This window comes from Vitis riparia, chromosome 17, assembly GCF_004353265.1.
Source record: "Vitis riparia cultivar Riparia Gloire de Montpellier isolate 1030 chromosome 17, EGFV_Vit.rip_1.0, whole genome shotgun sequence".
Classification (NCBI taxonomy): Eukaryota; Viridiplantae; Streptophyta; class Magnoliopsida; order Vitales; family Vitaceae; genus Vitis; species Vitis riparia.
Window position 1 is genome coordinate 11,843,045 of NC_048447.1, and position 20,592 is coordinate 11,863,636.

General features: G+C 31.6%; 3 protein-coding genes across 4 annotated transcripts; all 3 read left to right on the plus strand.

Moving 5' to 3' along the window:
• Window positions 1–1,438: 1,438 nt before the first annotated feature.
• LOC117904951 (UDP-glycosyltransferase 83A1-like) lies at window positions 1,439–3,035 on the plus strand. The gene is made up of 2 exons (XM_034817782.1): window positions 1,439–2,035; window positions 2,139–3,035. The coding sequence occupies exons 1-2, from the start codon at window positions 1,543–1,545 to the stop codon at window positions 3,020–3,022; spliced, it is 1,377 nt and encodes a 458-aa protein (XP_034673673.1). The 5' UTR covers window positions 1,439–1,542; the 3' UTR covers window positions 3,023–3,035.
• A 7,304-nt stretch (window positions 3,036–10,339) lies between these two features.
• LOC117904948 (UDP-glycosyltransferase 83A1-like) lies at window positions 10,340–12,453 on the plus strand. Its single transcript, XM_034817779.1, has 2 exons — window positions 10,340–11,193; window positions 11,297–12,453. Exons 1-2 carry the CDS (start codon window positions 10,701–10,703, stop codon window positions 12,178–12,180), a joined length of 1,377 nt encoding a protein of 458 aa, XP_034673670.1. The 5' UTR covers window positions 10,340–10,700; the 3' UTR covers window positions 12,181–12,453.
• A 4,362-nt stretch (window positions 12,454–16,815) lies between these two features.
• On the plus strand, window positions 16,816–19,619 carry LOC117904952 (UDP-glycosyltransferase 83A1-like). Of its 2 annotated transcripts, none has more exons than XM_034817784.1 (3): window positions 16,816–17,223; window positions 18,167–18,380; window positions 18,597–19,619. In XM_034817784.1, exons 1-3 carry the CDS (start codon window positions 16,957–16,959, stop codon window positions 19,478–19,480), a joined length of 1,365 nt encoding a protein of 454 aa, XP_034673675.1. In that variant the 5' UTR covers window positions 16,816–16,956; the 3' UTR covers window positions 19,481–19,619. The 2 variants fall into 2 exon arrangements, with proteins under 2 accessions (XP_034673675.1, XP_034673674.1); XM_034817783.1 differs by having other exon boundaries at window positions 16,818–17,223; window positions 18,167–18,389.
• The last annotated feature ends 973 nt before the right edge of the window (window positions 19,620–20,592 follow it).

Here is a 20,592-nt window from a genome sequence, read left to right on the forward strand (position 1 = left end):
TAAAATAAATTATGATATATATAATTTTTTAATATTTAATTAATTATTAATGATATTAAAAATATTATGAAGAAAATTATATAATTTTTATATTTTTGGTAATCAATTAAAAGAAAATTTTGTATTTAATTATAAAATAATTATAATTAATTTATTCTTTAAAATATTTTTTTAATATTTTCTTTATATAATAAGTTTAAGTATATATAAGTTTAATGCATAATATATAATAGGGGTAAGTTAGCCCATATGGCAAGTGAAGTGTATCCAAACCAAAAGGTTTAGTTCAAATCCCCTCGGAAGGCACTGTAGGATTTCTTGGTACATAATCATTACATCAAAGAAATATTATTTTACTAAAATATCAAACCCATCATTACATCAAAGAAATATTATTTGCAAGGACCCATCTATAGTATCCAAAGGTGTTAGAAGTTACTAATATATTTAGTTATTATATTAGAATTATTTTCTTCATTTTTTATGAAGTAAGAGTAAAATAATTTTTATTTTCTTTTATTAGATTTATTTAAATTCTAATGATGTTAGAGTTATTTTTAAGAGAATTTATAATAAAAAAATCCTAACTCCTCTTTTTTTGAAGTAAGAGTAAAATAGTTTTTATTTTCTTTTATTAGATTTATTTAAATTCTAATGATGTTGGAGTTATGTTTAAGAGAATTTATAATAAAAAAAATCCTAACTCCCTTTTTTTTTCGATGTTTTTATCTTTGAGTCTCTTTTTGGATTTCAATTTAGGATTAGAGCAAAAATGATCTTTAAATGAGACTTTTGATAAGTGGAAATGGAGAGCCACAGAAGACACACCAAGATAAGTGACAAAGGAAATGAGCCGCAGACTTTAGCTTCCAGATAATGTATGAAGTACATAAATAAAGTAGAAGGGAGGGCTCAGCAACATAAGTACAGGCTTGTTTATAACAGAAACAGACAAATACGGCTGATGATGTAAAAGACGAGATTCAAGCTACATAAGAGTTTGTATGTGAAAGACGAACGAAAAACGTGATGATGACTTCCTCATCATATAAAACAAAAGATATATATTTTGATGCATCTGCAACGCTGGAAAAGAAGAAAAAACTGACAGAAAAGATGGCTACAATCCAATATGATTTGTTGGGCTTGCCCATATATGGGTTCCAGCTCAGGAAAGAATTTTTTTCAAAACCACGTGTTGGGCTGGTCTGGCGGCTGGTTTCTAAGGCCAATAATGCAGCAGCTAGGGCTATGTTTTGTGAAGCTGTGGAAGCATATGTGTGGGCGGACGGTCTTCCCTTTCCTTGCATTTCTGAGACGAGGGTTTTCCATCTCTAGTGTCGGTGAACTTCCACTAGTTTTCATTGTTAAAAAAGTTAGCAAGGACTTCATATTCTCTTTGTTTTTTGAAAGGGAAAAAAGTTTTGCACACCGGTGATACAGTTCCATGGAGAGCTCAGGCTAATAAACAGTATCAGTACCAGTGAAGCCTGGGATCAGAGCAAAGAGAAGGGTGGAAGTGTTGGCAAGTTAACAACGACCATGGGCAGGCGACCTCATGTGCTGATTATACCACTCCCAGCGCAAGGACATGTTGCTCCTCTTATGAAGCTTGCACACCGGATTTCTGATCATGGGATCAAGGTCACCTTTGTTAACTCTGACTTCATACAAGCAAAACTGCTGGCTGCACTCCCACATGAGGCTGAGGCTTGGAGTGGGATAGGGCTAGCCTCTATCCCAGATGGTCTGGATCCAGGGGACGATCGGAAAGATCTACCCAAGTTAACAGAAAGCATTTCAAGAGTCATGCCGAGCCATTTGAAGGATCTGATTGAGAAAGTTAACCACTCGAATGATGATGAGCAGATCATTTGTGTTGTTGCTGACATAACACTTGGGTGGTGGGCAATGGAGGTGGCAGAGAAGATGGGAATCCTGGGGGTCCCCTTTTTTCCTGCTGGACCAGAAATCTTGGCTTTGGCCCTTCACATTCCCAAGCTAATTGAGGCAAGAATCATACGTAGCACTGACGGTATCAAGGCTTCAACTTCTTCTAAAATTAATTTGTTGTTGATACCAGGGAAGTATTGAGAAATTTCTTTGTTTTGATGGAAATAATTCAAATATCTCTGCAGGATCTCCTCTGAATGACGAGTTGATCTGCCTGTCAAAGGATATCCCAGTCTTTAGCAGCAGCACATTGCCCTGGTGCTGCCCAATTGATCCAAAGATGCAAGAGACCATTTTCCGAACTCTTCTCATAATTATTCAAAAAATGGATTTTTCCAGATGGCTTCTTAGCAACTCTGTTTACGAACTTGACTCATCTGCCTGTGAGTTGATTCCTAACATATTATCAATAGGTCCATTACTTGCAAGTCATCATCTGGGTCATTTTGCTGGAAACTTTTGGCCTGAGGATTCGACCTGCATAGGCTGGCTCGATAAACAACCTGCTGGCTCAGTCATTTATGTTGCCTTTGGCAGCTTAGCAATCTTCAACCAGCGCCAATTCAATGAACTAGCACTTGGTCTCGAACTTGTAGGCCGGCCATTTTTATGGGTTGTCCGATCAGACTTCACCGATGGATCAGCTGCTGAATACCCAGATGGTTTCATAGAAAGAGTAGCTGACCATGGAAAGATTGTTTCGTGGGCACCCCAAGAAGAGGTTTTAGCTCACCCTTCTGTTGCATGTTTCTTTTCCCATTGTGGTTGGAACTCAACCATGGACAGCATAAGCATGGGAGTTCCCTTCCTATGCTGGCCCTACTTCGCAGATCAATTCCAGAACCAGAGTTACATATGCGAGAAATGGAAGGTGGGCTTGGGGTTGAACCCAGATGAAAATGGATTCGTATCAAGGCATGAGATTAAGATGAAGATTGAAAAGTTGGTCTCTGATGATGGTATAAAAGCAAATGCAGAGAAGTTGAAGGAAATGGCTAGAAAGAGTGTAAGCGAAGGCGGATCTTCTTACAAGAATTTCAAAACCTTTATTGAAGCAATGAAACAATGAAGATGCTTCCCACTGTTACCAAATTCAAATGTTTTGTAATGTTTGTTTTTAAAGAAACTGTTTTTAAGTTTAAAAAAAGAAAATAGAGTTTTTTTTTATTAGTATTTTACAAAAATACGGATATTTGGCATATTGTTTTTAAAAAATAATTTTTTATTTTGATTTCTGTAAAATATTATAAATTCAATTTGCATAATATTAATTATATTAATTGATGTGTAATTAAAATGAAAATAATTTTATAATTACAAATAAATAGTTTTTAGTAAAAATATAAATAGTAATATTATTCTAGAATCACAAATTATATATATATATTTAAAATAAATTCAAAAACAAATAAAGTTTGACTTGTTTATAAGAGAAAAAGTAAAGTCATAACTCATAATATATCATTTTTTGCCTTTTTTTTTTTTTGTAGTGATTATATCAATTTTTGTAATTTTAAATTATTTTAAAAAATTATTAAACTCGTTAATAAATTTAATACAATTTGTTGCTTGATTTGAAATTCATTTACCAAATGATAAAATTTTTAAAAATATAATTATGTGCAAAAAAAAGAAATAATAGAGTCTTTGTGGAACAATTTTTATCCATAATTTTTTTGTATTAATCGGTTACTATTTGAGTTTCAAATTAATTTTTTTTTTAAATTATCATACTTGTTGATGAATATAACTTGTAAAGTTTTGCTTCATTTAGTATATATATATATATATGTTCTACATAGAAAAGCAACAATAGTCATTTTAGACCAATTTTTATCTATATTTTTTTGTATTAATTTGATGATTATTTGAGTTTCAAATTATTTTAAAAAGTTACTAGACTCATTAATAAATCTAATTTGGAATCATTACTAGACTCATTAAAAAATTACTACGCATTAAGTCTTTCTTAATTTGGAGTTTACTTGCTTAGTGAAAAATTTTACAAAAATATCATTATATGCAAAAAAGAAATTAGTCAATTCATTCAAAATAAATTTTTATCTATTACTTTTTAGTGTTATTAAATTTCATGACTTTCTAATACTAACTAAATTGGTTTTTGAGTTTTAAATTAATTTTAAAAATAAATAAATTTTATGTATCAAGTATAGTTTGATTTGAAATTTATTTGCTTAATATATATATATCCACAAAAACTATGATATGGAAACATTGTCATAAAATCCATTCACCCTCTAGAAGCTAAGATAGACAAGAATCTAAATGGTACAATAATAAGAGCTTCACCTTTTAAGATTAAGACAGAGGATAAAGGAACTGCTAGTAGTGCAGTAGACGATAAGAAAATCATGGAATATAACAACTACACTAATATGTTTGTCAAGACTCTAGGGGATCAACTCAACAGGGTTGAGGAGATCATTGAAACACAATAGCACATTAAAACATCTTTTGTCAATAAAAGTACTAAGCCTTTATTTAAGTCATTTGAGTTCTCTAAAAAATTTCAAGAAAATCCTTTTGTTAACCAAGATTTAATAGAAAAGCTAAGTCAAAAAGTAAAAGATAGCTTAATTATCCCATATACACCTTAGCCATCCCATAGGAGAATTAATGCTATAAATGAAGAAATTAGTTTTAAAGTAGAGGGTCATGAACTAATCAAGATTTTTAAGGAAACATTCTATATTTTGTCTTTGTGATTGCTATTTTGAAAATCTTCGTGATTAATTAGACTTGAAATATAATCATTAGTTTCAAACCTTGTTTTGTTATTATCAAAATCGAGATTAACAAAACTTTGGTTTCACACTTATTTTTAGAAATTGTTTTGAAGAGAAAAAAAAAAAAAAAAAAAACAGTTTTCAGTTTCTAAAAACAATGGTGCTAAGCAACTTTGTTTTTAAAAACACTTAAAAAAAAAAAAACATTGTTTGGATATTTTTTTTAATATTCTGATTTTATAAAAAAAAAAAAATCATAGACTTAATGTATCTAATATTAATTAAATTTAATTCAAGCCTTGGTAAAAATAAAAATAATTTTGTACTTAGAAATAATATATATATTAATAAAATATGAATAGTAATAATATTATAGTAAAATTATACATTATATTTTTTCATAACAAAATGTACTACTTTAAAATATGCTATAAAAATGTGGACATTAATATTTTCATAAAAGCATAATTGATTTTTTTTCAACATAAATAATTTGTTTTTAGATTATTTTTTTAAATATGGGTCACTATTTGAATTTCAAATTATTTTTAAAAATTACTAAACTTATTAATAAATTAAATGAAATAAGTTTTTCTTGATTTGAAGTCTATTTTCCTAGTGAAAAAAAATAGAAAGAAATATGATTTTATGCAGAAAAGAAAAAAAGAGTTATTATGAATCAATTTTTGTCCCTATGATTCTTGTATTAATTAAATCATTTGAGTTTTAAACTATTTTTAAAAATTACTAGACTCATTGATGAATCCAACACATCAAGTCTTACTTGATTTGAAGTTTATTTGCCTATTGAATAAATTTGAAAAAAAATATAATTATATGTCAAAGAAAAAAAAATATAGGAAAGTTATTAAAAATTGGATTAGTTTTTAGTTCAAATATTTTCTCATATTATTGGTTTTTGAGTTTTGAATTATTTTTAAAAATTAATAAATTTTACTAAATAAGTGTAGTTCGATTTGAAAACACAAAAATGTTTTCAAATTACATGGTCAAACAAACTATTAGACCCTATTTGACTCTATGATTTAAAAATAGATAACTATTTTTAAAAATTCATAGTACTATTTTGTTTATAGTTTTTTATTTCCAATTTTTAGAAACAAAAGAAAATAGAGAATAGTTTTTAAAAGACAAGTAGAAGTTGTTTTTACTAGTTTTTAAAAATGAAGGAAAAAATATAGAGAAATTTAAGAAAAAAATTATAAAAATAAAATAAAATTGCATATGATATCTTTCTTTTTCTCTCCCCTTACCCAATATCGAAATATATATATTCTTGGGTGTATTTATATTCCTAATCCATTCATAATGTCTAGAGGGTGCCACAAAGGTTGTCTTATACCTATCTTTCTTAGCAATCTGGATTTGCCAAAATCCTGATTTCATATCAAACTAAGAGAATATCTTGGACTTAACTAACCTTTGAAGAAGGTTTTTTTTATTTGGAATAGGGTACCTAATTCATCTTAATGCATCATTAAGAGACTTGTAGTTAATTACTAGTCTAGGTGTTCCTCCTTCTAATTCAGCTTGTTTCTGAACATAAAAGGTTGAACAACTCCAAAGGGACTTAGACTTCCTTATTGATTTCTTATCAAGAAGATCTTGAATCACCTTTTCACAATATCTTAATAATTCCTTATTCATCTGGATAAGTCTGGCTTTAATGGGAATATTTTTGTCACTAAAATTTGGTTCATAAGGTAACTCTACCTCATACTACTTTATGTTCTAGAACAGACTAGGAATGTTAGAGAAAACTTTTCCAACAATCTTATTCCTAAATCTTTCTACTGCATCTTGAGTTTTCTTAACTCTTATTTGTTCTTCAATTCTTACAAGGTGGATCAGTGAATTCAACGAGAATTTCTTTATTTAAGAGTGTTGTTCTTAAACCTTGGTTATCTACTCTAATAGGGTAGATAGAGTTTAAAAAGGGTACTCCTAGAAGAATCTTTTCCTTCAAGTCTCTAACTAGAATGAAGGTTTGCTTAATACAAATGTCCTGATTACAAATATGTGCATTTGATAACTTGTAATCAATCACAAGTCTTGTACCATTTTCTTCTGAAAGCATTTGCTTAGTTTTCTTATAAAATTGGGTTGGTACTAAACCTTCTGGAGGCAATTCAAAGTTGTTCCTGAATCAATCAAAGTGATGGTATTAAGGACAAACTTATCCTTGATTATTATAGTTAGGTAGACTTCCCACTTTTGGAAAATAACCCTACTAATAGTATTTAATTATGAATTTGTCACTTCTTCATTGATTTGTGATGATTCTAGAACCTATTCAAAGTTTCATTGGTTAATAACAATCTTGTTGATATGGTCTTTGAGGTTTGTTAAACCTAAGCTTGTGAATTGTCTTAAATCTTGAATTTCTTTCTTATATTGTCTTATTTCTTCTTGAAGATCCTTAATGGTTATATATTTAGGTGAATTTTGATTAAATCTTGTTAAGATTTCATTTAGATTATAAGGACTCACTGTCTTCTTAATTTCTGGTTTATGGACAAATTTCTTAAAGACTTCATAAAGTTCTTGCTTAACAATTTCATCTTTTATCTTTCTTAAAACATCAAAAACCAATTCTTGTTCTTGGCTTATGACATTTATAGTCTTAGGATGGCAATCACAATTGCCTTTAATGCACTATTCCTGATCACTAGATGTCTAACTCAAATTGTCTTCATCGATGTCTAGAAGTTGATAAATATCATTTTCATTATCTGAACCAGCCCTTAATTCAAATTCTGAGGAGTTTAATATTACTTTACAAAGCATGTCTTTTAAGTCTTTTGAAATGCTTAAGTTATTAATTTTCTTCTTAACCTTACAATCTTTCTTATAGTGGTCTACTTTACCACACTTAAAACAAATTGGGTTAGATTGTGAGGGGTTTTCTATCTTCTTTTGGGGTTCATTGTTCATCCTTCTTTGGATGTGTCTTGATCCCTTAGTTTGATTCATTCTATATTTTCCATGAGTTCTTCTCTCTGGATGATTTCATGTTTTCAACTAAAACCTTGTGTCAAATATTTTCTAAACTTGTTTAAAAGGTTTTAAGTTGAAAAGGATGGTTGTTGAGCAAAAAACGACTCAACCAGTTGAATCGGACGAGAAACCAGTCGACCCATTTAGCTCAACCGATTGAAGGGTGCAAAAACCTTATATTTATTCTAGAATGCTTTTTCAACCAGTCAATGTCTAGTCGATGGGTGGTTAAGGGACGGTCGAGGTCTAATGGTCATCTGTCATGCATTAAATGCTAACGGCTAGTGAACCAATTGAATTGGAGCTCGACCGAAAGAACCCCTAATGGCTAATTTGGTTTTTTTCCTTTATACAAAAGCTTCAATCTTCATTGTTTCAAGAGTTTAACCTTCCTAAACCTTTATTAAATATATTTGAGCATTGGAAGAGTATTTTTGAGTACACCATTATTCTAAAACTTGCACATCACTAGTGCATCTTTCAATCCCATTTTTTCTTGTACATTTGAGCCTAAAGTTTTGTACTAGGATTTTGTGAAATTATTTCTTATCTTCTTTAAATCTTTGAGATGAAGAATCTAAGTGTGAGGTATCACTTAGGGATTCTCAAGTGTGGAGTGTCACTTGAAGGGTTGTTCAAGAGTAAGATATCTCTTGGAGATTGTAAAGGGTGCTTAGAGCCAAAAGTCCAAGATAGTGGATTGAAACCATAATCCAATTATATTGCTTGAAGGCTTGGTTTGAAAACCTTAAATTAATGGAACCTCAAACTTGAGATTGAAGCTAGAAGAGAGTGGATGTAAGCTAGGTTACGTTAAACCACTATAAAAATCTTGTGTTCGCATTCTGTCTTCTTTACTCTTTTATTTTATATACAATTGTTTTTATATTGTTTTATTATATATTTGTATATAATTGTCTCTTGCATTCATATAATTTAAATTTGTAAAATGATACCATCACCATATTCACCCCATCTCTAAGGTGATTACTTTAGGTTGTATTAGCCTAATTTTTCTAACAATAAGAATAAAATAATATGGTCAAATGGGCTCCAACCTAGAAGTTCTAAGTGATGGTGAAACTAATCCAATACGGTTTTGGGACATTCAACAACATAGCCTCCAAAACCATCATGTTTCAGCGATAGCACCCTTGGAAAATCAAGGAAGTAAAGCTTTGTAAAAGGTGAGAGTGAATGCCACGGTTTGCTCTAAGATTATCTAAGTAAAAGAAATTTATTAGATAAATTATCTTAACGACCTAATCACATAAATTATTAATCATAATAAATATTATAACTTAAAATTTAAAATAATTGAAGACATTTGCTCAATTAATTTAATGACTTAAATATAATTTAACTTAAACTCATCTTAAATCATTAAGTATTATGTATTAGGTTTTATCAAATGTCTTACAATAAAATTATAATTATATTTATAATCAATTATACTTGTGAAAAAGACCTCTACGATGTAACCATAATTTAAAATAATCACAGCATTTGGAGTATCACCAATTATTAGTTCATAATCAAAGAACCAAAATAAGTCCCACTATATTTTACTAAAATATCAAACCCATCATCACATCAAAGAAATATTATTTAAAAGGGCCCATCTACGGTATCCAATCTTAAAAGGCGTTAGATACATTTAGTTAGTATATTAGAATTATGTATTATTTAGTTATTATATATTTAGTTATATTAGAATTATTTTCTTTCTTTCTACAAGATTAAATAGTTTTTATTTTCTTTTATTATGTTTATTTAAATTCTAATGATGTTGGAGTTATTTTTAAAAGAAATCCTAAATTTTGTTTTTTCTCGATCTTTTTATCTTTAAATCGTTTTTTGGATTTCAACTTAGTATTAGAGTAAAAATGATCTTTTAATTAGACTTTTGATAAGTGGCAATGGAGAGCCATAGAAGACACTTTATAAAGACAAAATACAAAGATAAGTGACAAAGGATATGAGCCAGAGACTTTAGCTTCCAGATAATGTATGAAATACATAAATAAAGTAGAAGGGAGGGCTCAACATCAATACAGGCTTGTTTATAACAGAAACAGACAAATATAGCTGATGATGCAAAAGACAAGAGATTCAAGCTACATAAGAGTTTGTATGTCAAAATGACGAAGGAAAAACGTGATGATGACTTCCTCATCACATAAAACAAAAGATATATATCTTGATGCATCAGCAACACTAGAAAAGAAGAAAAAACTGCCTGAGAAGCTTAGTCACAACAGTGATACGTATTTGTCTTAAACGTTAACAGTCATATAAAACTGTGAGATGTAACGCAGCCAACTAAATGAAATTCTTAAATATGCTTCCATGTGCAATGGAGTGCTATAGAAGACACTATAAAGAAAATTAACCACATAGGAGATTACACCACAATAAGTGTGGGCCAGACCCACAAACCTATAGCTTTGAGGTAATAAAATAAATTCGTAAATCAGAGATGGACTTTGTTGGGCTTGCCCATATATGGGTTCCAGCTCAGGAAAGTATTTTTTTCAAACCCACATGTTGGGCTGGTCTGGCGGCTGGTTTCTAGGGCCAATAATGCAGCAGCTAGGGCTCTGTGGAAGCATATGTGTGGGCAGACGGTTGAGATTGAAAGGTGAGGAGAAAAGAAGAAAACAAGGGTTGATCCCAGTGTGAAGGTCTTCAAATTCTTCACGTTCTTCCCTTTCCTTGCATTTCTGAGACGAGGGTTATCCATCTCTAGTGTCGGTGAACTTCCACTAGTTTTCATTGTTAAAAAGGCTAGCGAGGACTTCATATTCCCTTTGTTTTTTGAAAGGGAAAAAAGTTTTGCACCTCAATTAGGAGGGCAATAGGTATAAAATTCATAAATACAGTTCCAAGGAGGGCTCAGGCTAATAAAACAGTATCAGTATTAGTGAAGCTTGGGATCAGAGCAAAGAGAAGGGTGGAAGTGTTGGCAAGTTAGCAAGGACCATGGGCAGGCGACCTCATGTGCTGATTATACCACTCCCAGCGCAAGGACATGTTGCTCCTCTTATGAGGCTTGCACACCGGATTTCTGATCACGGGATCAAGGTCACCTTTGTTAACTCTGACTTCATACATGCTAAACTGCTGGCTGCACTCCCACATGAGGCTGAGGCTCAGAGTGGGATAGGGCTAGCCTCTATCCCAGATGGTCTGGATCCAGGGGACGATCGGAAAAACTTGCTCAAGATAACAGAAAGTAGTTCAAGAGTCATGCCGGGTCATTTGAAGGATTTAATTGAGAAAGTCAACCGCTCGAATGATGATGAGCAGATCACTTGTGTTATTGCTGACATAACACTTGAGCGGTGGCCAATGGAGGTGGCAGAGAAGATGGGAATCGAAGGGGTCCTTTTTTGTCCTATGGGAGCAGGAATCTGGGCTTTGGCACTTCATATTCCAAAGCTAATTGAGGCCGGAATCGTAAATAGTACTGATGGTATTAAGGCTACAACTTGTTAATTTATATCATATTTCTAAAATTAACTTGTTGTCTAAGAAATTTCTTGGTTTTGATAGAAATGATTCAAATATCTCTGCAGGAACTCCTCTGAAAGATGAGTTGATCTGCGTGTCGAAGGGTATTCCAGTCTTGAGCAGCAACGGCTTGCCCTGGAAGTGGCCAATTGATCTGAAGGTACAAGAGTGGGTTTTCCGAATTTATCTCACATCTATTCAATTTATGAATTCTTCCAAGAGGCTTCTTTGCAACTGTGTTTACGAACTTGACTCATCTGCTTGTGACTTGATTCCTAACTTATTACCAATTGGCCCGTTACCTGCAAGTCGTGATCCGGGTCATTATGCTGCAAACTTTTGGCCTGAGGATTCAACTTGCATAGGCTGGCTCGATAAACAACCTGCTGGCTCAGTCATTTATGTTGCTTTTGGCAGCACCGGAAACTTAACCCAGCACCAATTCAATGAATTAGCACTTGGTATTGAACTTGTAGGCCGGCCATTTTTATGGGTTGTCCGATCAGACTTCACCGATGGGTCAGCTGCTGAATACCCTGATGGTTTCATTGAGAGAGTAGCTGACCATGGAAAGATTGTTTCGTGGGCACCCCAAGAAGAGGTTTTAGCTCACCCTTCTGTTGCATGTTTCTTTTCCCATTGTGGTTGGAACTCAACCATGGACAGCATAATCATGGGAGTCCCCTTCCTATGCTGGCCCTACGTTGGAGATCAATTCCTTGATCAGAATTACATATGCGACAAATGGAGGGTGGGCTTGGGGTTGAACCCAGATGAAAATGGACTCATATCGAGACATGAGATTAAGATGAAGATTGAAAAGTTGGTCTCTGATGATGGTATAAAAGCAAATGCAGAGAAGTTGAAGGAAATGACTAGAAAGAGTGTAAGCGAAGGCGGATCTTCTTACAAGAATTTCAAAACCTTTATTGAAGCAATGAAACAATGAAGATGCTTCCCAATGTTGCCACATTCAAGTGTGTGAAACCATTCTCTCAATAAAAGCAAATGCATTCATGTTGTGTATGCATGTGCAGGGGTTGGTATGTGATCTTAGTGAACAAAAATCATGGCAATTGCTGCATGAAATTTGTGTGGTAGAGTTAATTAATGATAGATTGATGTAATGCATTAGTAGTGGAGCAAAGAATTATGTATGATTTTTGAGTTTTCTCTGATTGGGGGATCAAGAACTATACTGTTGTCTACATGGCAACATATAGGTGCACGAACAGAGGAATTAAAAATCGAAAGCAGCATTATTTAGAGCTTACACAAAAATTGGGCAACAAAACATGTTGACGGAGGCCACAAGATGGCGCTGTTTTGAATCTTTTGCTGAAACCCAGGAGCTAAGGGCCGTTTAGCCATGTTTTGTAATGTTTGTCTTTAAAAACTGTTGTTAAGTTAAAAGAGCAAAAAATAACTTTTTAGTATTTTATAAAAATAGGGTGTTTGGCAAGTTATTTTTAAAAATATTATAAATTCAATTTATATAATATTAATTAATGTTTTCATAATCGATTGATCATTAAATTAGAAAAGTTATTGGTTCATGGATCATGAATTGGATTGGTGTTGAACTGCGATTGAATAAGTGACATCATAAATATATAATATATATTATGTATATATGTTATTAAAATTTAAAAAAAATGTTAAATAATAATAATAATATCATAAATTCAATTGATAATTGAAAACATAAATTCAAAACATTAGAATTTAAAAAATCATAAATTTTTTATAAAATCATATATTTATTTAAAAGTAAAAAATACGTTTGATAATAGAAAATATATTTGAAAATTAGATATTTATTTTAAGATCATAAAATTATTTTAACATCATAAAATTTAAAATTTATTTTAAAATCAAAAACTTATTTTAAAATAAAAAATTTATTCTTAAATGAATAAGATGATTCAAATCAAATTCAGAAATTTAAATTCATATATATAAAATCACAAATTTTAAAAACCAGAATTTATTTGAAAATCATATATTTATTTTAAAATTAAAAATATTTAAATTTATTTTTAAACCAAAAACTTATTTTAAAACCAAAAATTTATTTTCAAATGAATAAAATGATTTAAATCGAAATTAAGAAATTTAAATTCATAAATTTAAAAATTAAAATCATAAATATAAAATCACATATTTAAAAATCAAATTTTAAAAAAATTAGAAATTAAAAATGATACAAATATCAAATAAAATAATTAGATAAATCAAATGATAAATATTTAAATAGTAAACAAGGAAGCCAAACAACATTTACAACTCCCGTCAGTGGAGTCGTCGACGTCGCATTCGTCCATCGGCGTCACTGTCTTCCATTGGCGTCTGTGTCAGCGCAAGCCTGCTGGCTAGAGGTGCCGAAGGTGGGGGGCTGAGGAAGGCTCCTGGAGAGGGCAAGGAACGGTTGGGCATGGGGGCAAAGGGGAGAGGGGTTAGGGCTTGAAAAGGGAGATTTTTACCCAAGCGACATCACTTCCGTGCAAAATGCATCTGTTTTGGATTTAAAAATGAAAAAAACTTAACCAAAGAACCGTTCGGTTTATGGGAAACCGCCTGGTTCATATGGTTCACCGGTTCAATCGTCGGCTCCGCTAGCTCGCGGACGATTCAATTGTCAAATGATTCAATAGGGTAGACCAAACCGGTTTGGTCCTCAGTTGATGGTCACACCGGTGGATCAAGTTCGGTTGTTTAAAACACTGATATTAATTATATTAATTAAATTTAATTGAAGTTTTATAAAAATTAAAAATAGTTTTGTAAATACAAATAAATTAAAAAAATAAATATTTTTTAGTAAATTATAAATAATAATATTATACTAATTTACTAAAATCACAAATTATATTTTTTTATAAAAATATTATTTTAGTATGTGTCATAAAAATGTGAAGATTAACATCTTAAGCATAATCAATTTTTTTTTTTTTTAAAAAAAGAACAATGATAATTTAAAAACAATAATTATTAATTAAAAAAATTAAAAATAAATTTTAATTTTTTTAATATATAAATGAGCAAAGTTTTTAATTACATGTGCATGTGTAGTATATAATTGTGGACAAAGTATTAAATGTTTTGATTTAATTTGTAATCAATTGATTTGATTTTTTGAATTCAAAATTATTCTTAAAAATTAGAAGATTCCTAAAAAAATTAAATTATTAATTATGTCTCACTAAATTTAGAACGTATTCGTGAGAAAATTCATAAAATATTAAAAGATAAAAAGTAAAGTCATAACTTATAATATATTAGTTTTAACCTATTATTTTTTTGTAGTGAATAGATCTATTTTTGTAGTTTCAAATTATTTTTATAAATAATAAATTCAATACATAGTGTCATTATATTTTGAAGTTCATTTCTTTAATAATAAAATTCATAAAAATATCATTATGTGCAAAAAGAAAAAAGAAAAAAAGAAAGAAATAATAGTCATTGTGTACCAATTTTTGTCTATAAATTTTTTATATTAATTGGTCATTGTTTGAGTTTGAGTTTCAAATTATTTTTTGTTTAAATTATTACACTCATTAATAAATCTAACACATCAAGTTTTGCTTAATTTAAAGTTTATTTGTCAGTGAAAAAATTTGAAGACTATGATTCTATATAGAAGAGCAACAATAGTCATTCTACGCCAACTTTTGTGCATAAATTTTTTGTATTAATTGGTTCACTTTTTAAGTTTCAAGTTATTTTAAAAAATTTATATACTTAGTAATGATTCTAATGCATTAAATATTTCTTAATTTAGGTGGTGTTTGTTTTTTTAGTTAATTCTAAATATAATTTTAATGCTTAATAGTGTTAAGTATTAAGTTGTTTGTTTTTGTAATATTTTATTTCTATTAAATATTAAAAAATAAAGAAAAACCAATATGTTATTTTTTCTATTTAGAAAAAGCTAAATATTTTGACTTTTTCTATTTAGCAAAAAGTTTATAAGAAGTCATGGAAAAGTAGAAAAACAAATAACTTAAATTCTGAAAATAAATTGTTTTCAACAAAAAGTAAAAAAAACAAACGCCCTCTTAAAGTATATTTGTCTAATGAACAAAATTTATAAAGTATGATTATATGCAAAAATAAATAATAAATTAGCCAATTCATTCAAAATAAATTTTACTCTATGAGTCTTTAATATTATTAAGCTCCATGACTTTCTAGAACTAATGGTTAAATTGGTTTTTTTAGTTTCAAATTATTTTAAAAATTAATAAATTTTATGTATCAAGTATAGTTTGATTTGAAATTTATTTGCTTAATAAAAAAAAAATTTAAAATTATTTGTAGCTTTCAGCAATTTCTAAAATTCATCCAAGATTATTTGTAGCTTAATAAACCATAGCTTTCTCTATGCCAAGGGTTTGCCCTTGCTGGTTTCTTAATCCAGTCTGCTTGGAACTCAATTATGAAGGTTTGTCCTTACTTTGGCGACCACTTCCATTTACAAAGGTGGGTGTAGGGCTGAACTCAGAGGAAAATTGGATCATCTGAAGGTATAAGATAGAGAAAAAAACTTTAATACAAGGGAAAAGAACCAAGAGCTCAAAACCCTAGAGAAAGAGACAAGCATAAAGCCCTACATAAAGGACAAAGTAAACTAGAGATGACAATCACCCAAGAATATATGCTAAAGCATCTGCTGACTCAGAGGAAAATGGGACCATCTGAAGGTATAAGATAGAGAAAGAGAATCAATACAAGGGAAAAGAACCAAGAGCTCAAAACCATATATACAACTAGAGAAAGAGACTAGCTGCATAAAGGCCTACACAAAGGACAAAGTAAACTAGAGATGACTACCCAAAAATATATGCTAATGCGTCTGCTGAACTCAGAGGAAAATGGGATCATCTGAAGGTATAAGATAGAGAAAAAGAATCAATACAAGGGACACGAACCACGAACTCAAAACCATAGAGAAAGAGACTGCATAAAGCCCTACATAAAGGACAAAGTAAATTAACTAGAGATGACTTCCCAAGAATAAATGCTAAAGCATCTGGAGTAATGTTTATATCGAAGCATTAATTGAGAGTGATGCTACTAAGGTGAAATCTAGCCATCGTCCAAATCTAGCTTCAATCAGGCTCAACAAAAATACAAGCTTGTTTAATAAATACATGCATGGGATGAGAATAAAGAGCTCAAACCATTCATGCAACAACAAAAGGAGGCTAGCTACATAAGAGGTTGTAGGTGAAGACAAAGCAAACAACCAATGATAACTTCCTCGTAATATACCTTGAAGCACTTGAGAATAAATACACAGCGAGGTATCAGCAACTTGGTGGAAAAACCAAGTAAAAAAATGGCTACAATCCAATGACTGCACCAACAAAATGTTTATTGTATATATGGAGTGTGTAATGCAGAAACCAAAAGTTTATCAGTGCAATTTAGGTTTTAAAATTAAACCAAAGTAACCGAGAGCCACACAAGACACTTCATAAAGACAAAATAGGTAGGATCTAGACAAAACCAATAAAAGTGCCAAAGAACTTGAGCCACAACACCGTATCTTTCAGATAATATATGAAATTCATGTGTAGGAGATGGGCTGCAGCTAAAATTTAGCAAATAGGTTTACGATTCACACAATAGAGGGCTTAGGCTAATAAAGAGAAGCAGTGTTAATCCTGAAACTTGGGATCAGACGAAGCAGAAGTGTGTGGAAGTGTTGGCAGCAACCATGGGCAGGCGACCTCATGTGCTGATTATTCCATTCCCAGCACAAGGACATGTTACTCCCCTTATGAAGTTTGCGTACCAGATTTCTGATCATGGGATCAAGGTCACCTTTGTTAACTCAGACTTCATACATGAAAAACTGGTGGCTGCACTGCCAGATGAGGATGAGGCTCGGAGTCGGATAGGGCTAGCCTCGATCCCAGATGGACTGGGTCCAGGGGAGGATCGAAAAGATTCACTCAAGTTGACAGACAGTATTTTTAGAGTCATGCCGTGTTGAGATATTAGAAATGCTTTCCTTATATCATTATTTCCTTATATCATTTAGTGTTTAGATATTAGGAAAGTTAAGATATTATGAATATTGAGATATTAGGAAAGTTGAGATATTAGGATATTAGTTGTTATTTCCTTATATTATTCTTTCCTTGTATCATCCTTTCCCATTCTTAGAATGGTGATTACCCTCTATATATACTCTGTACATGAACGAAATAAAGTATGAATGAAAAACTATCATTCATCAATTTGAAGATGGTATCAGAGCCAGGGAACTGAAATCCTGGATATTTTGCCGTAAGGCTAACAATTGTCCCTCCTTTGCGAGAGAAAAAAAAAATGAGTGAAAAAAATACTATTGTTTTTCAATTTGAAGGTAGTTTCAATCCAGAAATTATTTTGACGGAATCAAACTATGACGTTTGGTCACAACTCGTGGAGATGCATATTGCCGAACGGGAAAAACTTTCCTACATCCGAGGTAAGACAAATCTACCAAAAGAGTCAGAAGATGGATATGAAAAATGTGTGCAGGAAGGCTTAGTTGATCCAAGGTGGAAAACAAGATTGGTTAGCCGATATCCTCACCAAAGCTGCCTCAAGTCAAGTATTCTCAAAATTTTTTAGACAAGTTGGGCATGTGTGACATCTATGCACCAACTTGAGGGGGAGTGTTGAGATATTAGAAATGCTTTCCTTATATCATTATTTCCTTATATCATTTAGTGTTTAGATATTAGGAAAGTTAAGATATTATGAATATTGAGATATTAGGAAAGTTGAGATATTAGGATATTAGTTGTTATTTCCTTATATTATTCTTTCCTTGTATCATCCTTTCCCATTCTTAGAATGGTGATTACCCTCTATATATACTCTGTACATGAACGAAATAAAGTATGAATGAAAAACTATCATTCATCAATTTGAAGATGCCGGGTCATTTGAAGGAGTTTATGGAGAAGGTTAACAACTCGAATGATGATGAGAAGATCACTTGTGTTATTGCTGATTCAGCATTTGGGTGGGCGCTAGAGGTTGCCGACAAGATGGGGATCAAGAGGGTCGCGTTTTGCCCCTTTGGACCAGGAAGCTTGGCTTTGGCATTTCACATTCCAAGGCTTATTGAGGCCGGACTTCTAAATAGTACTGATGGTATTAACACTTAAACTTGCACATATCATATTTCTAAAATTAAATCTGTTGTTTATACCTAATTGATGAAACATGAGGATTTCTAGTAATTGAAAACAAGTTAAGAGACTAAAGCTAATAGCCCCTGAAAATTCAATAAAAATCGGGGGAAGTAGCTAAGTATTTTCTTGGTTTGGATGGAAATTAATAATTGTAATATCTTTGCAGGATCTCTTTTGAACGACGAGTTGATCTCCCTGGCAAAGGATATCCCAGCCTTTAGCAGCAACAAATTGCCCTGGAGCTGCCCAAGTGATCCAAACTTACAAAAGGTCATTTTCCAATTTGCTTTCAAAGACATCTCAGCTATGAATCTTTCCAATTGGCTTCTTTGCAACTCTGTTTACGAACTTGACTCATCTGCTTGTGACTTGATTCCCAACATATTACCAATAGGCCCGTTACTTGCAAATAACCATCTGGGTCATTATCCTGGAAACTTTTGGCCTGAGGACTCAACTTGCATAAGCTGGCTCGATAAACAACCTGCTGGCTCAGTCATTTATGTTGCCTTTGGAAGCCTAGCGATCTTAAGCCAGCACCAATTCAATGAACTAGCACTGGGTATTGAACTTGTAGGCCGGCCATTTTTATGGGTTGTCCGATCAGACTTCACAAATGGATCAGATGCTGAATACCCAGATGGTTTCACAGAGAGAGTTGCTGAGAATGGAAAGATTGTTTCATGGGCACCCCAAGAAAAGGTTTTAGCTCACCCTTCTGTTGCATGTTTCTTATCCCATTGTGGATGGAACTCAACCATGGACGGCATAGGCATGGGAGTCCCCTTCCTATGCTGGCCCTACGTTGTAGATCAATTCCATAACCAGAGTTACATATGCGACAAGTGGAAGGTGGGCTTGGGGTTGAACCCAGATGAAAATGGATTCATATCAAGGCATGAGATTAAGAAGAAGATCGAAATGTTGGTTTCTGATGATGGTATAAAAGCAAATGTAGAGAAGTTGAAGGAAATGACTAGAAAGAGTGTGAGTGAAGGTGGATCTTCTTACAAGAATTTCCAAACCTTTGTTGAAGTAATGAAACAATGAAGATGTTTCCCGATGCTACTATATCCAAATGTGTTAAATCGCCATCAACCCGACCCAACCTACTCAAACTGTATTCCTACTCACAGAAATTATATTCTAGACTTCATTAAAGAAACATGAAAATTAGGTGTTGAGATTATTGAGACAAGCTATGATAAAAATTTCATAGATGATCTGCTCATCGTGGTTCCATGAATCAAGATTATGTAGAGATTAAATATTTTAATTTTTTAGATTCAATATGCTTTGATACCGATTGAAAGTATGAATCTTGATTTTTGAAATTATTGGAGGGTGAATAGGTAATCATGATTTTATGTCTTAAGTTCAATTTTTTTACAAAAAAATATTTTCTTCAATTAATATGAGATATTTAGATATTAACATGAATGCTAACTGCACAAAAGATATGTATTAGACGTAGAAAATCACCCATACAGTCTACTAAAAACTCTACAAAGTATATCACCTATAAATTCTACTAAAAACTCTACAAATATAAAACCACAAGTTTACATGAAACAAACGCCATTTTCCTATTAACACTTTCAGATGTGTTCACATCCATGCACAACACATTATGCTCCTTCGTAAACATCCCAATACCTTGATGGGATGTAATTCACCACCATGAACAAATTTATGTCAAGAATGAGGTTCTTGAGAGTGATGGAAATGCGTAGGAAATAATGATTGTTCTAATATGTATTTAAAACATTTGACAAAATAAGGTGTATTTATACTTTGAAAACCCTAGCGAACTCAACCAATACCACGCAACTGAAAAATGACAAAAAAAAAATACAAAAATAATCTCAAACACTTGTGCAAAATTGGTTTTTTCCGCTCAAAAGAGTTTCATCATACAATAAACTCAAAGTACATCATTTAATATTATTATTCACCCCAACAAACTCAATCATACTTACTTGAATGGTCTTAAATATGATTTCATGATAATCTCATGTCTTCAAAGGTCAATGTAAATCTCAAAAAAATACGTAGAGTAGATCTTGTAATATTTAGGAAAAAAATAATTGTCAACCAAAACTTTGTAGTCAAGTTGTTTTAGTTAGTCCTATGTCTTCCTATTACTTGATGGAGATTAAATT

What these genes read in the sequence shown, in the direction of transcription:
- LOC117904951 (XM_034817782.1), top strand. Translation starts at nt 1,543, where the DNA reads ATGGGCAGGCGACCTCATGTGCTGATTATACCACTCCCAGCGCAAGGA. An exon ending in AATCATACGTAGCACTGACG is followed by an intron (nt 2,036 to 2,138) that starts GTATCAAGGCTT and finishes ATATCTCTGCAG; the next exon opens with GATCTCCTCTGAATGACGAG.
- LOC117904952 (XM_034817783.1), top strand. Translation starts at nt 16,957, where the DNA reads ATGGGCAGGCGACCTCATGTGCTGATTATTCCATTCCCAGCACAAGGA. An exon ending in CAGACAGTATTTTTAGAGTC is followed by an intron (nt 17,224 to 18,166) that starts ATGCCGTGTTGA and finishes ATCAATTTGAAG; the next exon opens with ATGCCGGGTCATTTGAAGGA. An exon ending in ACTTCTAAATAGTACTGATG is followed by an intron (nt 18,390 to 18,596) that starts GTATTAACACTT and finishes ATATCTTTGCAG; the next exon opens with GATCTCTTTTGAACGACGAG.
- LOC117904948 (XM_034817779.1), top strand. Translation starts at nt 10,701, where the DNA reads ATGGGCAGGCGACCTCATGTGCTGATTATACCACTCCCAGCGCAAGGA. An exon ending in AATCGTAAATAGTACTGATG is followed by an intron (nt 11,194 to 11,296) that starts GTATTAAGGCTA and finishes ATATCTCTGCAG; the next exon opens with GAACTCCTCTGAAAGATGAG.